The sequence below is a fragment of the Magnolia sinica genome, chromosome 2 (genome assembly GCF_029962835.1).
Source record: "Magnolia sinica isolate HGM2019 chromosome 2, MsV1, whole genome shotgun sequence".
Classification (NCBI taxonomy): Eukaryota; Viridiplantae; Streptophyta; class Magnoliopsida; order Magnoliales; family Magnoliaceae; genus Magnolia; species Magnolia sinica.
This window is the reverse complement of record NC_080574.1, coordinates 38,207,516-38,222,708: the sequence shown is the minus strand read 5'-3', so window position 1 is coordinate 38,222,708 and position 15,193 is coordinate 38,207,516. Positions and strand designations below refer to the sequence as shown.

Below are 15,193 nucleotides of genomic sequence, written 5' to 3'. Positions count from 1 at the left end.
AAAGCAACTATCTATATGAAGTGGGTGTAAGAATAAAGTATGCTCCATTTACATGCATGCATCTCTCCGATGAATACTTCATTGGCGTATGATCTTTTGCCTTGGATGATATCCACATAGGGTGAACTAAATGGATGGATGGGATCTCATAAGCACGTGAGGTGGGCCCCACAACAGCTTAGTACCACCCTTAATAGCAATGGGCCATTTCCTTCACGAAAACAAAAGTCTATTTGACAATACAGGAATCAAAGGGGCATTTCTGTCAACCCAAAAGCCCATTTCAGTCCATTCAAACATACCATCCCTGCTCCCTTAAAGTACCACCAATCTAACCGAAATAGCTAACAAAATCTCCTGTCGCTTCTCCTTTCCAGGGTTAAAATAGTAATCCAACCTCTCACCACAACTATAAAAACCCAAAAACCCACGTCCTTCGAAAAGCAAGCGCTCTAGATCCTAGAGAGAGACCCAACCTGCCTCCAAGCCCCCACCATTGGAAGAGAGAAGTGTATGAAATCTCAGCCCAGTCTTTTGATAGATCAGCCCACTCCCCACTTCTAATTTATTTTTTAAAAATGATGACGTGGCAAGAGCTTCCCTATTCTTCCGTTTCCCCTCCTGCTGCTAACTACTGGGAGACGCCTTCGATTCCCGATCAGATTGCGTCTGACGGTGAGGATCGTCAGACGGAATGGACGGCCCACGAGAACAAGCTGTTCGAAAACGCGCTGGCGGAATTCGAGGACGAGAATGCGCCGGGCAGATGGGAGAAGGTGGCGGCGAGGGTGCCGGGGAAGACGGCGGAGGAGGTTTTGAAGCATTACCAGACACTCGCTGAGGATGTCGAGCTCATCGAGTCCGGCCAGACACCGCTCCCGCATTATATGGACGATGACGGCGGCAATGAGTCCGATGATAATTGCGCCGAAGCGGTCCGGAAAGTGAAGAAGAAATGGACGGTAAATCGAACGGCTGAGCAGGAACGGAAGAAAGGGGTCCCATGGAATGAAGAAGAGCATAGGTACTCTCTCTCTCTCTCTCTCTCTCTCTCTCTCTCTCTCTCTCTCGTATGTTGGGCCCCACTGGTGATCCTAACCGGGCAACCACTAGATAAGGACTGCTGGATTTAATTGGACGGCTTGGATCATCCGATGAGGATGTGTTGATTTAAGCCCAAGGCAAAGAAGATGAACGGCCTATACTGAAAAGTGGATCCCGCCCGCTCAACTTCTGGATTATAAAGGAGCCTTAATCAAAGGAGGTTCATCTGGTGGGGTCCATCATGGTGGGCCATGTCCGAAAATCTCAACCGTCACAAAACCTCACGGTAGGCTTTCTAGTACGGTTGTCCCAACTAGCAGACCAGACAGCCAAGATACTTTTTATGGACCATACGTAGTGGGGCCCATCAGATGAATGGTCAGGATCAATGTAACGTGTGCCCCACCTGTACGGTTGTTGCGCATTCGGTTTTAGTATCATAGAAAGGAAGGAAATTCAGTTAGTGAGGGAATTTTGGTAGGAATGTACGTTTGGTTGGGACGCGGATTGCGTCCTACCCCTCCCGGTCTCTAGCTGGGAAGGGGCAGGAGCTTTGAGTGGCCACTGTGATGTATGGATCTTATCCCCACCGTCCATTCAATTTTTCATATCATTTTAAGGTATAATCCCAAACATGAGTCAGATCCAAGGCTTAAGTTGACTACACAATGGGGATTAAACTCTTATCCTAGAAAACTTCTCAGGGGCCATGGAAGTTTTGGATGGAGCTGATATTTGTTTTTTTATTTTAGGTACATGTAACTTTATGGATGGATTAGATGGCAAATAAACATCAATTTGGGCCTTATAAAAGTTTCAACAGTGAAGATTATTATCACCACTGCTTCGTGTGGTATGGTCCACTTGAGCCTTTGATCTGTCTCATTTTTTACCCATATGATCTAAAATAATAAAAAATAAAAAATAAAAATGAATGGATGGTGTGGATAAAGACCCATACATACCGGTTCCCAGCTGGCCAGCTGGAGACGGGCGGGGTTAGGAAGCAATTCGCGTCCGTTTGGTTGAGTCTGTTTCTATTTCGTACGGTTATTCAGTTACTTCTGTTTATTTTCGAGACCTTAACGTACACCAATCTGCCTATTGAGACCCTAATGTACACCAAGCTGCCTATTTTTGCTGCGTAGGTTGTTTCTAATAGGACTCAGCAAGTACGGAAAAGGTGATTGGAGGAGCATCTCTAGGAACTGCGTCAAAACAAGGACCCCTACCCAAGTAGCCAGCCACGCACAAAAGTACTTCAACCGTCTTACCAACCTCGAAAAGAAAGAGAGGCGCCGGCCCAGTATCCATGACATCAGAAGCATAAAGGAAAAAGAGTCCAGTCCCACCATCACCGTCCATCCATCGATCATCGTCCCACCTTCACCAACGCCGTGCACAAACGTAATGGGACCCACGATCCAACCGTCAAACATGCACGCGATGAGAGGGGGTTTGACTCCCATCCTTCCAAAGCCTCCATCTTGCCCATACAACTACTATGGAGGGCTAGAAAGCTACATGTCCAACAATTTGATTGGTGGGGTTGAGCAGTGTCCACCGTCCATTGGTTTCAGGGGTGGATTTGCAGACTTGCCATTGGCCAATATGAGGGTTGGAGGGTTTGGAAACTTAACGTCCGTCAATGTCAGAGAAGGCCCACCATATAGTGTGTATGATCTTCCGGCACTGCAGCGGCGCTGAAAGTGAGAAATGTGGAGAACGTGTGTAGCTTTTTGAGATACACATGAAAGTACTGTACAGTTTCGTCTTTCGTTCCGTCTGTCGGTCTGTTTTTTTTACCGCGTCTGCTGCAACGGAAAAAACTCTGTGGAGCCCACCTGATGTGTGTGTGAAATCTACTCCGTCCATCGGTTGAGCCGCTCATATTAGTTTTTGAGCCAAAAATAAGAAAGATCTAGGACTCTCAAGTGGGCTCCACTACAGGAATCAGTGTGTATGGCAAAAACGTTTCGGTGTGGCCCGCCTGAGTTTTGATCCTGCCTGATTTTTGGTCCCAAAATCTAAAGTGAGCTCACGCAACTGATGAACAGAGTGGATTTCATGACTGAATTCACCTTAAGCCCCACTTAGCTTTTTGATGCATGATCTCCCCTTGTAGGTAACTCGAGTCTTTTTTTTTTTTGTTTTTTTTTTTTTTTTTTTCTCCCTTTCGAGTGAGTTTGTATGTAAATATTTACGTGTAGTTTCCTTCCGTGGAAGTCTTAAGTACATGAAAGTAGGGTTTCTGTTCTTTCTAGAGTATGAAAAAAGTGTCGTTGCGTAGAATATCCGAGCCGTCCAAAAGGGATGTTGCACCGTAAAATTCATCTGAGGCTAAAATCGTACCAATCTGCTCATTAAATGGGCCACACTCATTAGATTCAGACCAGCAGCTGTTAGTTGGTTTCAACCATGTAGTCCATCGGGAAAGTGGGGCATCCTGACTTTCGCTCCAGGCAATGTTTATGGTGTGGCCCACCTTTTGCATGGCTCGATGTTGCACGTGAAAGTTCACATACGACGATATTTCTACCAGGAGGGATGATGGTATGCATGCTACCAACCACAATGTTCAAAACGAGTTTTTCTGGCATCAGCACCTGCTAGAACCAATGGTTAAAGTTATGTCCACGACTGTAGCTCACTTATTCATCCAACGGTATGATTTTTCAAGGGAGGCCATTTCTTGTAATGCTGCTTCTTGTAAACGGTTTGGATCCGTCACAAGAGGCACACATTCACACGTGGTATAAGAGGTAATCAATGCCACCCCAAATTGTCTCCTTTTTCCTTTCTTATTTATTTTAAGCTGTATTTGGCTGCGACCCAAAAATCTATATTACAGGTAAGGCAGGCTATGCTTGGCCAATTTTTCCTTGCAATTAGTTTTCAAGGAGGATAACTTTGAATTAATTTTCAAAGGATATAGGAAGACATTCCTGTAAACTTTTATATGGTGCTGATTTTGTAGAAGCATCTTGTAGGTGGTGAAGCTGAGAATGGAAGGAGGAAGATACAATGAGAGAGAGAGAGAGAGAGAGAGAGAGAGAGAGATGTATCTCAACCCTAACCCTAATTTTTATTTTATAAAGAGATTTGTGTGTGGGAACCATGTCCCCATGGAAGGCTTGTTGTGGGCTTCCATCATGGGTAGGCTCATTACATAACATCCTTCATTCAACTTATGTAGAACTGCCTATTCAATTTTTTGTATTTACTATTCAAATCGGCTCTAGGTGTACTCTCTCAGCACTTTTCCTTAAGCTGGAGCATCTTATACTAATGATGTTCAACTTATTACAAGAGCCAACATAATTAAAATATAAGAAACAAATTCTTTAACATCCCCCTCAAATTCAAGTTGCTCTTGAAAAGATAAACTTGAGTTTGGATAGGCACATTAAACATTCATTCAAAAACCTAAAATAAAAAGTAATGCAGGTAGGGAGATAAGTGGCAGGAGTTGTGACGAAAGGCAAGTATGTGGATGAGTAGTAGAGGCAATGAGATTATGGAAAAGTTTCAAGTGAATAGGAACTTCTTTAATTTAAGTGATGTGAACAACCGGACCAACCATCTTGCACAAATGAGTTTGGATCAACTATCCAACTCAAGCAAGACTGGGTCAACTACTCAACATAAAATAAGTTCAGACCAAACTATCCCTAAATGAAAGTAGGGACATTTTAGAAACTAAAAGATACAGCCATTGCCAATTTCACCTCTAAAAGGTCTTTAAACGGTTTAAATTTTGTTTGTGAAAGACATTTTTTACTTTGCAATTGGCTTTAACAGTAATTAAAACTGTAGGGTCCCTACTCATGGCTTAGTGGTAGACTCACAAGAGTTTCAACTCAACGGTAATGGGTTCGTGAACTCATTATGGTGGGCGTATGGGTGCGAGTGAGTGTGTATAAAAAATAAAAATAATTAATAATTCCTCCTTTTTTGTTTTTTTTTTTTGCAAAGCCTATGACTTTCTTCCTTCTAGATCCACACTTTCTCCTTGCTTTCTTCACATGCTTCTCAATTATTGGTTTGGGGTAAAGAGATAAAATAAAAAACCATTGCCCACAGGACAAAGATAAATTTCAAAATAAAAAGTATGAGTTGTTACGATCATTGTCCTTAAGAAAAATTTGCCCCCACAACGAGTTGAACCTTAATGTTCATCTCCTTTATTGTCAAGTTACAACAACTCGATGATTGATGGCCTGAATTAGGTGCACACTACTCGATCAAAGCCTTTTGGAATTAGAGATGCCTTGACTGATTTGTTCACAAAGAGGAGGAGTGGAGAAGATGAAGAGGATAAAAAAACAGAGAGATTTTGTGTATACTTTAAAAAAAGATGAAAGTTGGCCTACCCCACACACCACACCACCCCACATCTACGGCCCGGCTTGGCATGCGTGTGTGTGAGTAAGATGATGGGGATTTCTCCTCATGGCTCGACTGGTCAAGAGCTTCACTCGACTGGTCGAGGGTGCTGGTCAACCAGTCAAGGACTGACTCGACTCGAACTCCAGTGACTTTGGTTTGAAATTTTTCGTGGTGCTCGACCAGGTGAGGGAGGTGCTCGACCAGTTGAGTGGTCCGCTCGACCGGTCGAGGACTCTGCTCGACTAGTCGAGGTTATGTAGATTTTAGTCCGAATTTGATGCGGACAGCATAAATTTGAAGCACTTTTCAGCAAGGTACAGAAAGGAGTTGCCTAAACTATAAATAGGGGTCCTAAGGTTATCCTAGGGTAATGTGAGAGAGTTTCATAAAGCTTTGCAAGGGTTTGTTAAAGGGTTTAGGGCTATTAAAGGTGTGTGTGTGTGTGTGCGCACGCGTGAGAGAGAGAGAGAGAGAGAGAGAGAGAGAGAGAGAGGAAGCTTGTGGAAGGGAGGTTCTACTCGTAGAGGTGATCCACTGTGCACTCGACATCTCAATGCTTCTACGTCCTCGTTATCGGTGAGATCTCTCCGTTTTTCTTCTATTCTTTTATTGTTCATCCACTCCTGCGTGAGTGAAGAAAGTTTGATCCAAGCGGTGTGTGCTTGAGATTGGTTGTAACGTTCTACTTTATAGTGGATTGTTGATCTGGACGAGGTCCCATGGTTTTTACCTCTTTGAGGGGTTTTCATATAAAAATCTCTTGTGTTATATGGTTTGTGCTTTGATTTATTTCATTGCTTTATTATCCCATAATTCTAGCATTTGGGAGGCTAGATCCTAAGGTTTTGTGTAACTGCCCCCAACAAAATGGTATCAGAGCATTCAGGTTGGTTGAATGGAGTGGGATTGGTTTTGAATTATGGAAGGTGACTCATCAAGGATGATCAGCCTCAATGGTTCTAATTAGACCATATGGAAGGCTAAGATGGAGGAATTGCTTTATTGCAAGGACTTGTATTCTCCCATTCAAGGCATATCAATAAAGTCAAAGGATATGTTAGAGATGATTGGAAAAAGTTAGACCGGAAGGTGGTGGGGTTTATTATACAATGGTTGGATGATTCCGTATTCTACTGTGTCTACGGAGACCTCAGCCGCTAACCTATGACTGAAATTGCAAGGGTTGTATGAGAGAAAGGCAGCCGACAATAAGATTTTTCTAATAAGACAACTTGTGAATCTCAAGTTCAAAGATGGTGGTTCTGTGGCTGAGCACATGAATAAGGTCAGCAATATATTAAACCAACTCTTCACTATGAAGATGGTCCTGGATGATAAATTACAGGCTTTACTATTGCTTAGCTCATTGCCTGATAGTTGAGAGACATTGGTGGTGTCTCTAAGTAACTCCGCGCCAGACGGAAAGGTGTCCATGAAACAGGTAACTAGTTGTCTCTTCAATGAGAAGACAAGTAGGAAGTCTCAGGGGTCTACTCAACAAGAGGCCCTTATGACACAAGAACGAGGGAGAGGAAAGAACAGAAAGGGTGAAAAGGCCCAAGATAAATCAAGAGGTAAGTCGAGCATCAGAAAGGATGTTGAATGCTGAAATTGTGGCAAGAAGGGCCACTACAAGTATGAATGTCGTAATAAGAAGAACGACAAGAAAGGAAAATGAAAGGAGAAGGAAGATAAATCAGACTCTACTACGGTCGCTTTAGACGGTGATGTTGTAGTTATTCTTTCAGCAGATCATGATGTTTGTCTCACGGCTACGAGTCAGGACACCGATTGGGTGATAGACTTGGGAGCCTTGTTTCATGTGACTCCATGCAGAGATTTCTTCACAACCTACAAGTCAAGTGACTTTGAGATTATGAAGATGGAAAATTCTGGCATATCAAAGATCGTACGGGTTGGTGATATTTGTGTGAAGACCGATGTGGGCTGCACATTGGTTCTCAGGGATGTGAGGCATATCCCAGACCTTCGCCTCAACTTAATGTTGATGGGAAGGTTGGATGATGATGGCTATAAAAGTCAATTTGTTGGTGGGCACTGGAAGTTCATCAAGGGTTCATTGATTGTAGACAGATGAAAGAAGTGTTGCACCCTTTACAAGGTAAGTGTCAATATGTGCAAGGGTGGGTTGCACGTAGCAGAAGATTCAACTATTGACATATGTCATAGGCGTCTAGGCCACATGAGTGAAAAAGGGCTTCAATTACTAGTAAAGAAACTGCTCCTTCCAGACATGACATGTATACCTCTCAAAACCTATATTGATTGTTTATCAGGGAAACAACATAGAGTTTCATTTGTTAAATCTGCATCTCACGTTAATAAAGTGCATGCATTAGATTTAGTTTATTCTAATGTTTGTGGTCCTATGAGGACAAAAACCTTGGGTGGGGCATTATATTTTGTCACTTTTATAGATGATGCATCTAAGAGGGTTTGGGTTTATGCTTTGAAATCTAAGGATGAGGTCTTTGGTGTGTTTAAAATGTTTCATGCTATAGTCGAGAGAGAGAGAGATAGGTGGACCATTAAAGTACATCTGCACTGACAATGGTGGTGAATACATTGGTGACTTCCATGAGTATTGTAAGTCCCTTGACATATGGCATGAACAGACGGTTCCTAAGACCCCCCAGCATAATGGTGTAGCTGAGCGAATGAATCACACCATTGTAGAGAGAATCAAATGCATGTTATCCTATGCAAAGTTGCCCAAGATGTTCTGGGGAGAAGCAATGCACATGGTGGTGTATTTGATAAAAAGGTCTCCATCAGCCCTGTTAAATGAAGAAGTACCTGAGAAGGTGTAGACTGGATAAGATCCATCGTACAGTCCTCTTAGGGTGTTTGGATACAACGCATCCGTTCACGTACCAAAGGATGAGAGGTCCAAGCTTGATATGAAGATCAGGCAATGTGTGTTCTTGGGATACGGTGATGAAAAGTTCAGCTATAGATTGTGGGATTTGACTGAAAAGAAGCTCGTCAGGAGCAGAGATGTGGTTTTCTTTGAAGACCAATATATTAAAGACATTTGTAAGCCAAAAAAGATGCAGCTTATTTCAGGAGAGCTAGAGGATATGGATCCGGTTATTCCTCTCGTGGTGCCTGATGATAGGGGGAGTACAGCAAGGTACAGAGGACGAGGGAGTTAATACAAAAGATGGTCCGAGGGAGCAGCCCCCACCTGATCTACCTGTTGAGTCACAGGTGAGGAGGTCATATAGGGACAGACAGCCGTCCAAGAGGTACTCGTCGCATGAGTACATTATGCTCACTGATGGGAGAGAGCCAGAAGATTATTCTGAGGCCCTAGCCTACAAGCATAAAGGAGAGTGGTTGAAAGATATGCAAGAGGAGATGAAATCTTTACATAAGAACCACACCTATGATATGGTGAAATTGCCTAAGGGCAAGAAATCTCTGAGCAATAAGTGAGTGTTCAGAAAGAAGATTGAGCAGAAAAATTCATAAACGAGGTTCAAGGCCAGACTTGTAGTGAAAGGGTTTGGTCAAAGGAAAGGTATAGACTTCGAGGAGATATTCTCACCAGTGGTGAAGATGACATCCATACGGGTATTGCTTGGGTTGGTGGCTAGCATGGATCTGGAGATAGAGCAATTAGCTGTTAAAACTGCCTTTCTCCATGGTGACCTGGACGAAGAGAACTACATGCACCAACTAGATGGGTTCGAAGTCAAAGACAAAGAGCATATAGTGTGTAGGATAAGGAAGAGCTTGTATGAGCTAAAACAAGCTTCACGGCAATGGTATAAAAAGTTCGACTCATTCATGTTAAAGCATAGATATGAAAAAACGGAGTTAGACCACTGTGTGTTCATACGCAAGTTCTCAGATGATGATTTCTTAGTTCTGTTATTATACATTAATGACATGCTCATCAAGGGTAAAGACATCAAGAAGATTGACAGGCTGAAACAGAAGTTATGCAAGTCATTTGAGATGAAAGACTTGGGCCCGGTTAAACAGATCCTACGAATAGATTTAACTCGTAATAGAAGTAGAAGAAAGCTTTAGTTGTTACAAGAGTGATACATTGAGAAAGTCATAGAGTGGTTCAATATGAATGCAGTGAAGCCGGTCAGTACTCCACTAGATGATCACTTCAGATTGAGCGATAAGCAGTGTCCCAAGACGAAGGCAGAGGTGGATGAGATGAGGAAGATACCCTACGCGTTAATAGTAGAAAGTTTGATATATGCTATGGTGTGTACGTGCCCAGACATAGCATATGCAATTGGTGTTGTCAGCCGGTATCTTATCAATCCTGGCAAAAAACATTGGGCAGTGGTAAAATGAATACTGCGGTATCTAAGAGGCTCATCCAGGTTGAGCCTATGCTATGGTGATAGAAAACTTGTGTTAAAAGGCTATATGGATGTAGATATGGTAGGTGACATAGACTCCGGGAAGTCTACATCGGGGTTCATGTTCACCTTTGCAGGGGGAGCGGTCTTTTAGCAGAGCAAGCTAGAGAAGGTCGTAGCATTGTCGACAATAGAGGCCAAGTACATTGCCGTCACAGAGGTATATAAAGAGATACTTTGGATGAAGAGGTTCCTAAAGGAACTTAGCCTGAAGCAGGAGTAACACATGGTCTATTGCGATAGTGAAAGTGTTATACACTTGAGTAAGAATCTAAGTCAACATTCCAAGTCGAAGCACATAGAGATTCGATATTACTGGATTAGAGATACTTTGGAACAGAAGGTGTTACAGCTTGAGAAGGTCCACACGGACGATAATGGGTCAGAATGATGACCAAGGCATTACTCAAGGTCAAGTTTAAGGTTTGTAGAAACTTGGCAGGTTTGAAGAAGGCGAATTCCTCCTGAGTCGAAAAAGGGATAGATTTGATGAGAATTTCTCCTCATGGCTCGACCAGTCGAGGGTGCTGGTCAACTACTCGAGGATTGGCTCGACTCGAACTCCAACGAGTTTGGTTTGAAATTTTCCGTGGTGCTCGACCAGTCGAGGGAGGTGCTTGACCGATCGAGTGCTTCTCTCTACTAATCGAGGACTCTGCTCCACTAGTTGAGGTTACGTAGATTTTAGTTCGGATTTTATGCGGACTGCCTAAATTTGAGGCAGTTTTCACCAAGGTGTGGAAAGGAGTTGCTTAAACTATAAATAGGGGTCCTAGGGTTATCCTAAGGTAATGCGAGAGAGTTTTCTAAAGCTTTGCAAGGGTTTGCTAAAGGGTTTAGAGCTATCAAATGTATAAGAGAGAGAGAAAGCTTATGGAATGGAGGTTCTACTCGCAGAGGTGATCTACTATGTACTCAACATCTTAGCGCTTTTACGTCCTCGTTATCGGTGAAATCTCTCTATGTTTCTTCTATTCTATTATTGTTCATCCACTCCTGCATGAGTGAAGAAGGTTTGATCCAAGCAGTGTGTGCTTGAGATTGGTTGTAATATTTTATTTCATAGTGGATTGTTGATCTGGACGAGGTCCCGTGGTTTTTACCTTTTTGAGGGTTTTTCACGTAAAAATCTCTTGTGTCATGTGGTTTGTGCTTTGATTTATTTCATTGCTTTATTATCCAATAATTTTGGCATTTGGGAGGCTAGATCCTAAGGTTTTGTGCAACTGCTCCCAATATAAGAATGTCCCGAAATTCTATCTTTAAGTTTACACTACAAACCTTTAGATTAAGGTCTTAATATAAAGACCTATCCCAATTTGATGTGAGACAAGCAATACTTCTAACCAAGAGACAAACCATAAAGGCTTTCCTTTATTTTTAAATAAGCTTACCTAACAATCCCTAACAATTAAAAAATATAGAAAAAGTGAAAAGATGATCAGAAGAATTGAAGCTAATGGAAAAGTCAACGAAAACAAGATGCATTGATAAAGGTATCTAGATATTTGAACCTTACCTAATGTAAATACATTGAGGCTGTCAGAGGATAAGTGATTTAGTATATTGAACTAATTCCTATTAGCAACATTCCTGATAAATCACATATACAACATTTTCAGGCAAATCTAAGTCCTTGCAAAGCTAGCACATTATGGCCATATGCTTTATCCTAGTTTCGTAGGCTCTCTATAGAATGTCCTAATTCTTATAAGAAACAACCTCATTTTTACACTCATATAGGTGAGTCTATCAGGAATATATCTATAACTACACATCACATTGTCTTACTGTTGTGGAACTCATTGAGGACATGATCCAACCTCTCTTGTTACAGGTCATAGCACTACCACACTATAGGAATGGAGTCTTCAAACAAAAGTTTGAAGTGTTGATACTAAGTCATCCATTAGTAACTTGTTTTATCCATTGAACCTCGTTCTTATGATCTCCAATCATATAGATTGGGTTTCTATTACTAGTGATTCATTTTACAAGGGTTTAAGCTTCATTCCTCTTAACGTGTTCAACACTAACACTCTAAATAATCATTTGGTTAGTGGATTAACTAATTATTCTTTGACCTTATAAAGTTAAGTGTAATTACTTCATCCTTGAGTAATTGTTCACCAAGTTGTGCCTTAGACGCATATGTGTCGATTTTCCATTGTAGGGTCTGATTGTTTGCTTTTACCATTATAAATTAGCAATCACAATAAAGGGATATTGCTGCCACAGGCTTATCCCATAAGTGTACATTTGTGAGCAAGTTTTTTTTATAGCAATTTTGATTATCCAAATGTTGTTAGAGCAATGAACTTGAATTCCATAATGGATTAAGATATACACTTTTTTTAAAGAAACCATAGCTCCTAACATAAAAATATATTCATTCATAAATTTTTTATAGTCAAATCCAATACCCAATTTGCATCACTCTACCCCTTAATTATTGCCGAACATCTATCATTCATAAGTCATAATTATGGTGGAGCTTCTGGCAGGAGTAAATGTAGGTTCTTGGATTAGGACTAAGGTTATTGGGTAAATGTAGGTTCTTGGATTAGGACTGAGGTTATTGGGTAAATGTAGGTTCTTGGATTAGGACTGAGGTTATTGGTTATATAGCCAATAGAAGACCAACTGAAATCTCTTATAGAAGCCTCCAGTGGTAGTGTACGCTAAATAGGTCCTTGTGTTGGACCGCAGTCCTTATGTAGGGCTACAAAGGTTAGAGGTGAACCTGATTTACAACCTCCGATAATGAAATCCGGTACACTCATGGGTTAAGTGCATCCACCAAGAGTGAAGTATGGAAACCGAACCACTATACGTGCTTGTTTTTAGGATTATTTTTGAGCACTTGGTTAATTATGTTTATATGATAAATTGATAAATTAAATGTATAAAAGATTAGACGAATGTTAGGATTTGATAGATAGCACATCTCACACACACATGTACACATCGTGTTTATAGAATAGTTGCTTAATTGCCACATCTCTTGTAGTCTATGTGATTGGACCCACTAATGGCTTGTAAGTCTTAATGTTAAATTATTTTACTTAGTTTAATTTGCATATTAGTTTAAGTGAAGAATTTGTATTTAAATAGGCATAAATTTTATTTGGTCCTAATCACCCCCTCTAAGACAAAGCTATCATTCCATAGCCCCGCCAAGCTTCCTCGTGTAGTTGTAGTATCCTCCACTATATGCAATTTTAGGAACAAGCCTAAAATTTGTTATAATATGCTCCACCCCATCAAACATCCTAATACAATCTGAACCAATTCCAATCATCTTATTAGTATTATCATTGTTTACAAGAACTAGCCCACTATTATACTCGCTATATGTGGTAAACTAACTTTAATGAGGATATATATGGTACGATGCCCCCATATCCAAGATCCATTTTTTATAGAAATTTTCAATCTTTTTCATCGAAATACATCACAACCATACGTGCCTTCAACAGCTTCAACTGAATTAGCTTCCTTAGACAAATCATCTGACTTCTCATCCTTCTGGGCTTTGGAATATAGACAATCATTTTTTAAATGTCTCATCCTTTGAAAATTTCAATACTTCAACTTTTCTTTACCTTTTGACTTAAATATAGATCGTAATTTCCCATTCTCTAGCTCAGAAAGTCTTCCCCAAGAAAACAGCGCATCTGTAGAGGAACCTTCACCGCTGCTTTGCTATCACAACTGCTTCGACTGAAGGGTTGCGATAATGGTCTCGATGTTTAAAGTATACCTACTATAGCAAAGAGTATCAACTAAATACGAGAATAACTTGGGGAGAAATATCAACAAAATTAAGGCTTTATCTTCCTCCTCGATCTTCATCTCAAAACTCATCAGCTTGTAAAATAGTTTGTTGAATGTGTTAATATGTTCAAATAGATATGTCCCTTCCACCATTTTCAGAGTATGAAACTGCTTCTTCAGAAGTAGATGATTTGTGAGATATTTTATCATGTAAATACTCTCCAACTTCACCCATAAACCTACATTAGTCATCTCATTTATGACATTGTAAATCTAATTAGCATAATTGAATTGTATTAATTGTCATTTAATCTAGTTCATCCCAATCTTCTTCTTTCATAGATTTTGGATTATGTGCTTTCTCAAGGAGTGCATATTACAGCCCTTGTTGAAATAGGGGGGCTTTCATCTTCAATATTCATAGTTTAAAGTTGTTTTTACCCATAAATTCCTCTATCTCAAACTTCACATTCGATCCCCTGAACGTCATATCTCAAATCCAAACTAACAAAAAACCAACTTCACTCTAATATCAGTTGTTGGAGAATCGGCCCTACAGAAGCACCTTAATATGGATTAAAACAAACAAGAGAATGAAAAAAAATCCAAGCAACCACATAAAAAATACATGATGTTTTACATGGAAAACTGTAGCGGAAAAAAATGCTAGCACAAAGTGACGATCAATCTACCGGTCAGAGAAAATTATAGGGATGGAGAGAACTTACAACAAAAATCCTCATAAATTGATCGTCGCTTTATATATAAAAATCATAACTCTGTTACTCTCCCTTAAATATATAAATATATAATACTATAGACTAATGCATGCATTCTCTTAAAATCATATAAAAGTCAATATATCATTTATATATAAATATACAATAATGCATGCATTATCAAAGACTTTGTTATTTACATATTTATTAGACTTATTAATTTGAAAGTCAACTGAGAGTAAAACTTGGTTAAATTTCTCATGCAATTGCGTAGGTAATTGTTTAAGATTGTAAAGAGATTAACCTATTTACATACTTTCTTTTCTTATCATGTTATTATAAACCCCTCAAGTTGATTGATGATTTTTTTTCTTTTAATCATCGTTTAAAATTGTAGTTTTTATATCTATTTGATGAATTACAAGGTTATGAATGAAAATATTTACTATTGAGATACAAATTGTGACTATTTTCATAACCTTTCTTTTGTTTGTACCCCTTAGTCACTAACCTAACCTTAAAATTCTCAGTTGATTCATTTGGTTTAAATTTTTCTAATATCGATTTATATCTGATGGGTTGCTACCTAATAGTAAATTTATAACTTCCTAAGTGTGGTTGAGTAAATTTGAGTCTATTTCATTATTAATATATATCTTCTCTTTAAAACATTATATTAGAAAAACGCATTGCCTAAACATATGTAGTGGGATTTGTTTCTACTAGGAATGTGTAAAAATTTATTCCAAAGTTAATCTCTACTCTAGACGTTTTATTTCTTTTAAGTTCAATAGGCTTAGGTATTGTAAAAATTGCTATAGCTTTTTTTTTAAAATTATTTAATTATTTTTTATT

At 39.8% G+C, this 15,193-nt stretch overlaps 1 protein-coding gene across 1 annotated transcript; it reads left to right on the top strand.

Annotated features, from left to right (window-relative positions):
• The first annotated feature begins 471 nt into the window (after positions 1–471).
• On the top strand, positions 472–3,026 carry LOC131228510 (transcription factor DIVARICATA-like). Its single transcript, XM_058224201.1, has 2 exons — positions 472–1,024; positions 2,193–3,026. The coding sequence occupies exons 1-2, from the start codon at positions 579–581 to the stop codon at positions 2,749–2,751; spliced, it is 1,005 nt and encodes a 334-aa protein (XP_058080184.1). The 5' UTR covers positions 472–578; the 3' UTR covers positions 2,752–3,026.
• Positions 3,027–15,193: the final 12,167 nt, after the last annotated feature.

Excerpts from the sequence above, each read along its gene's own strand:
- LOC131228510 (XM_058224201.1), top strand. The coding sequence starts at position 579 with ATGATGACGTGGCAAGAGCTTCCCTATTCTTCCGTTTCCCCTCCTGCT. Across the intron at positions 1,025-2,192 it reads TGGAATGAAGAAGAGCATAG|GTTGTTTCTAATAGGACTCA; the intron begins GTACTCTCTCTC and ends TTTGCTGCGTAG.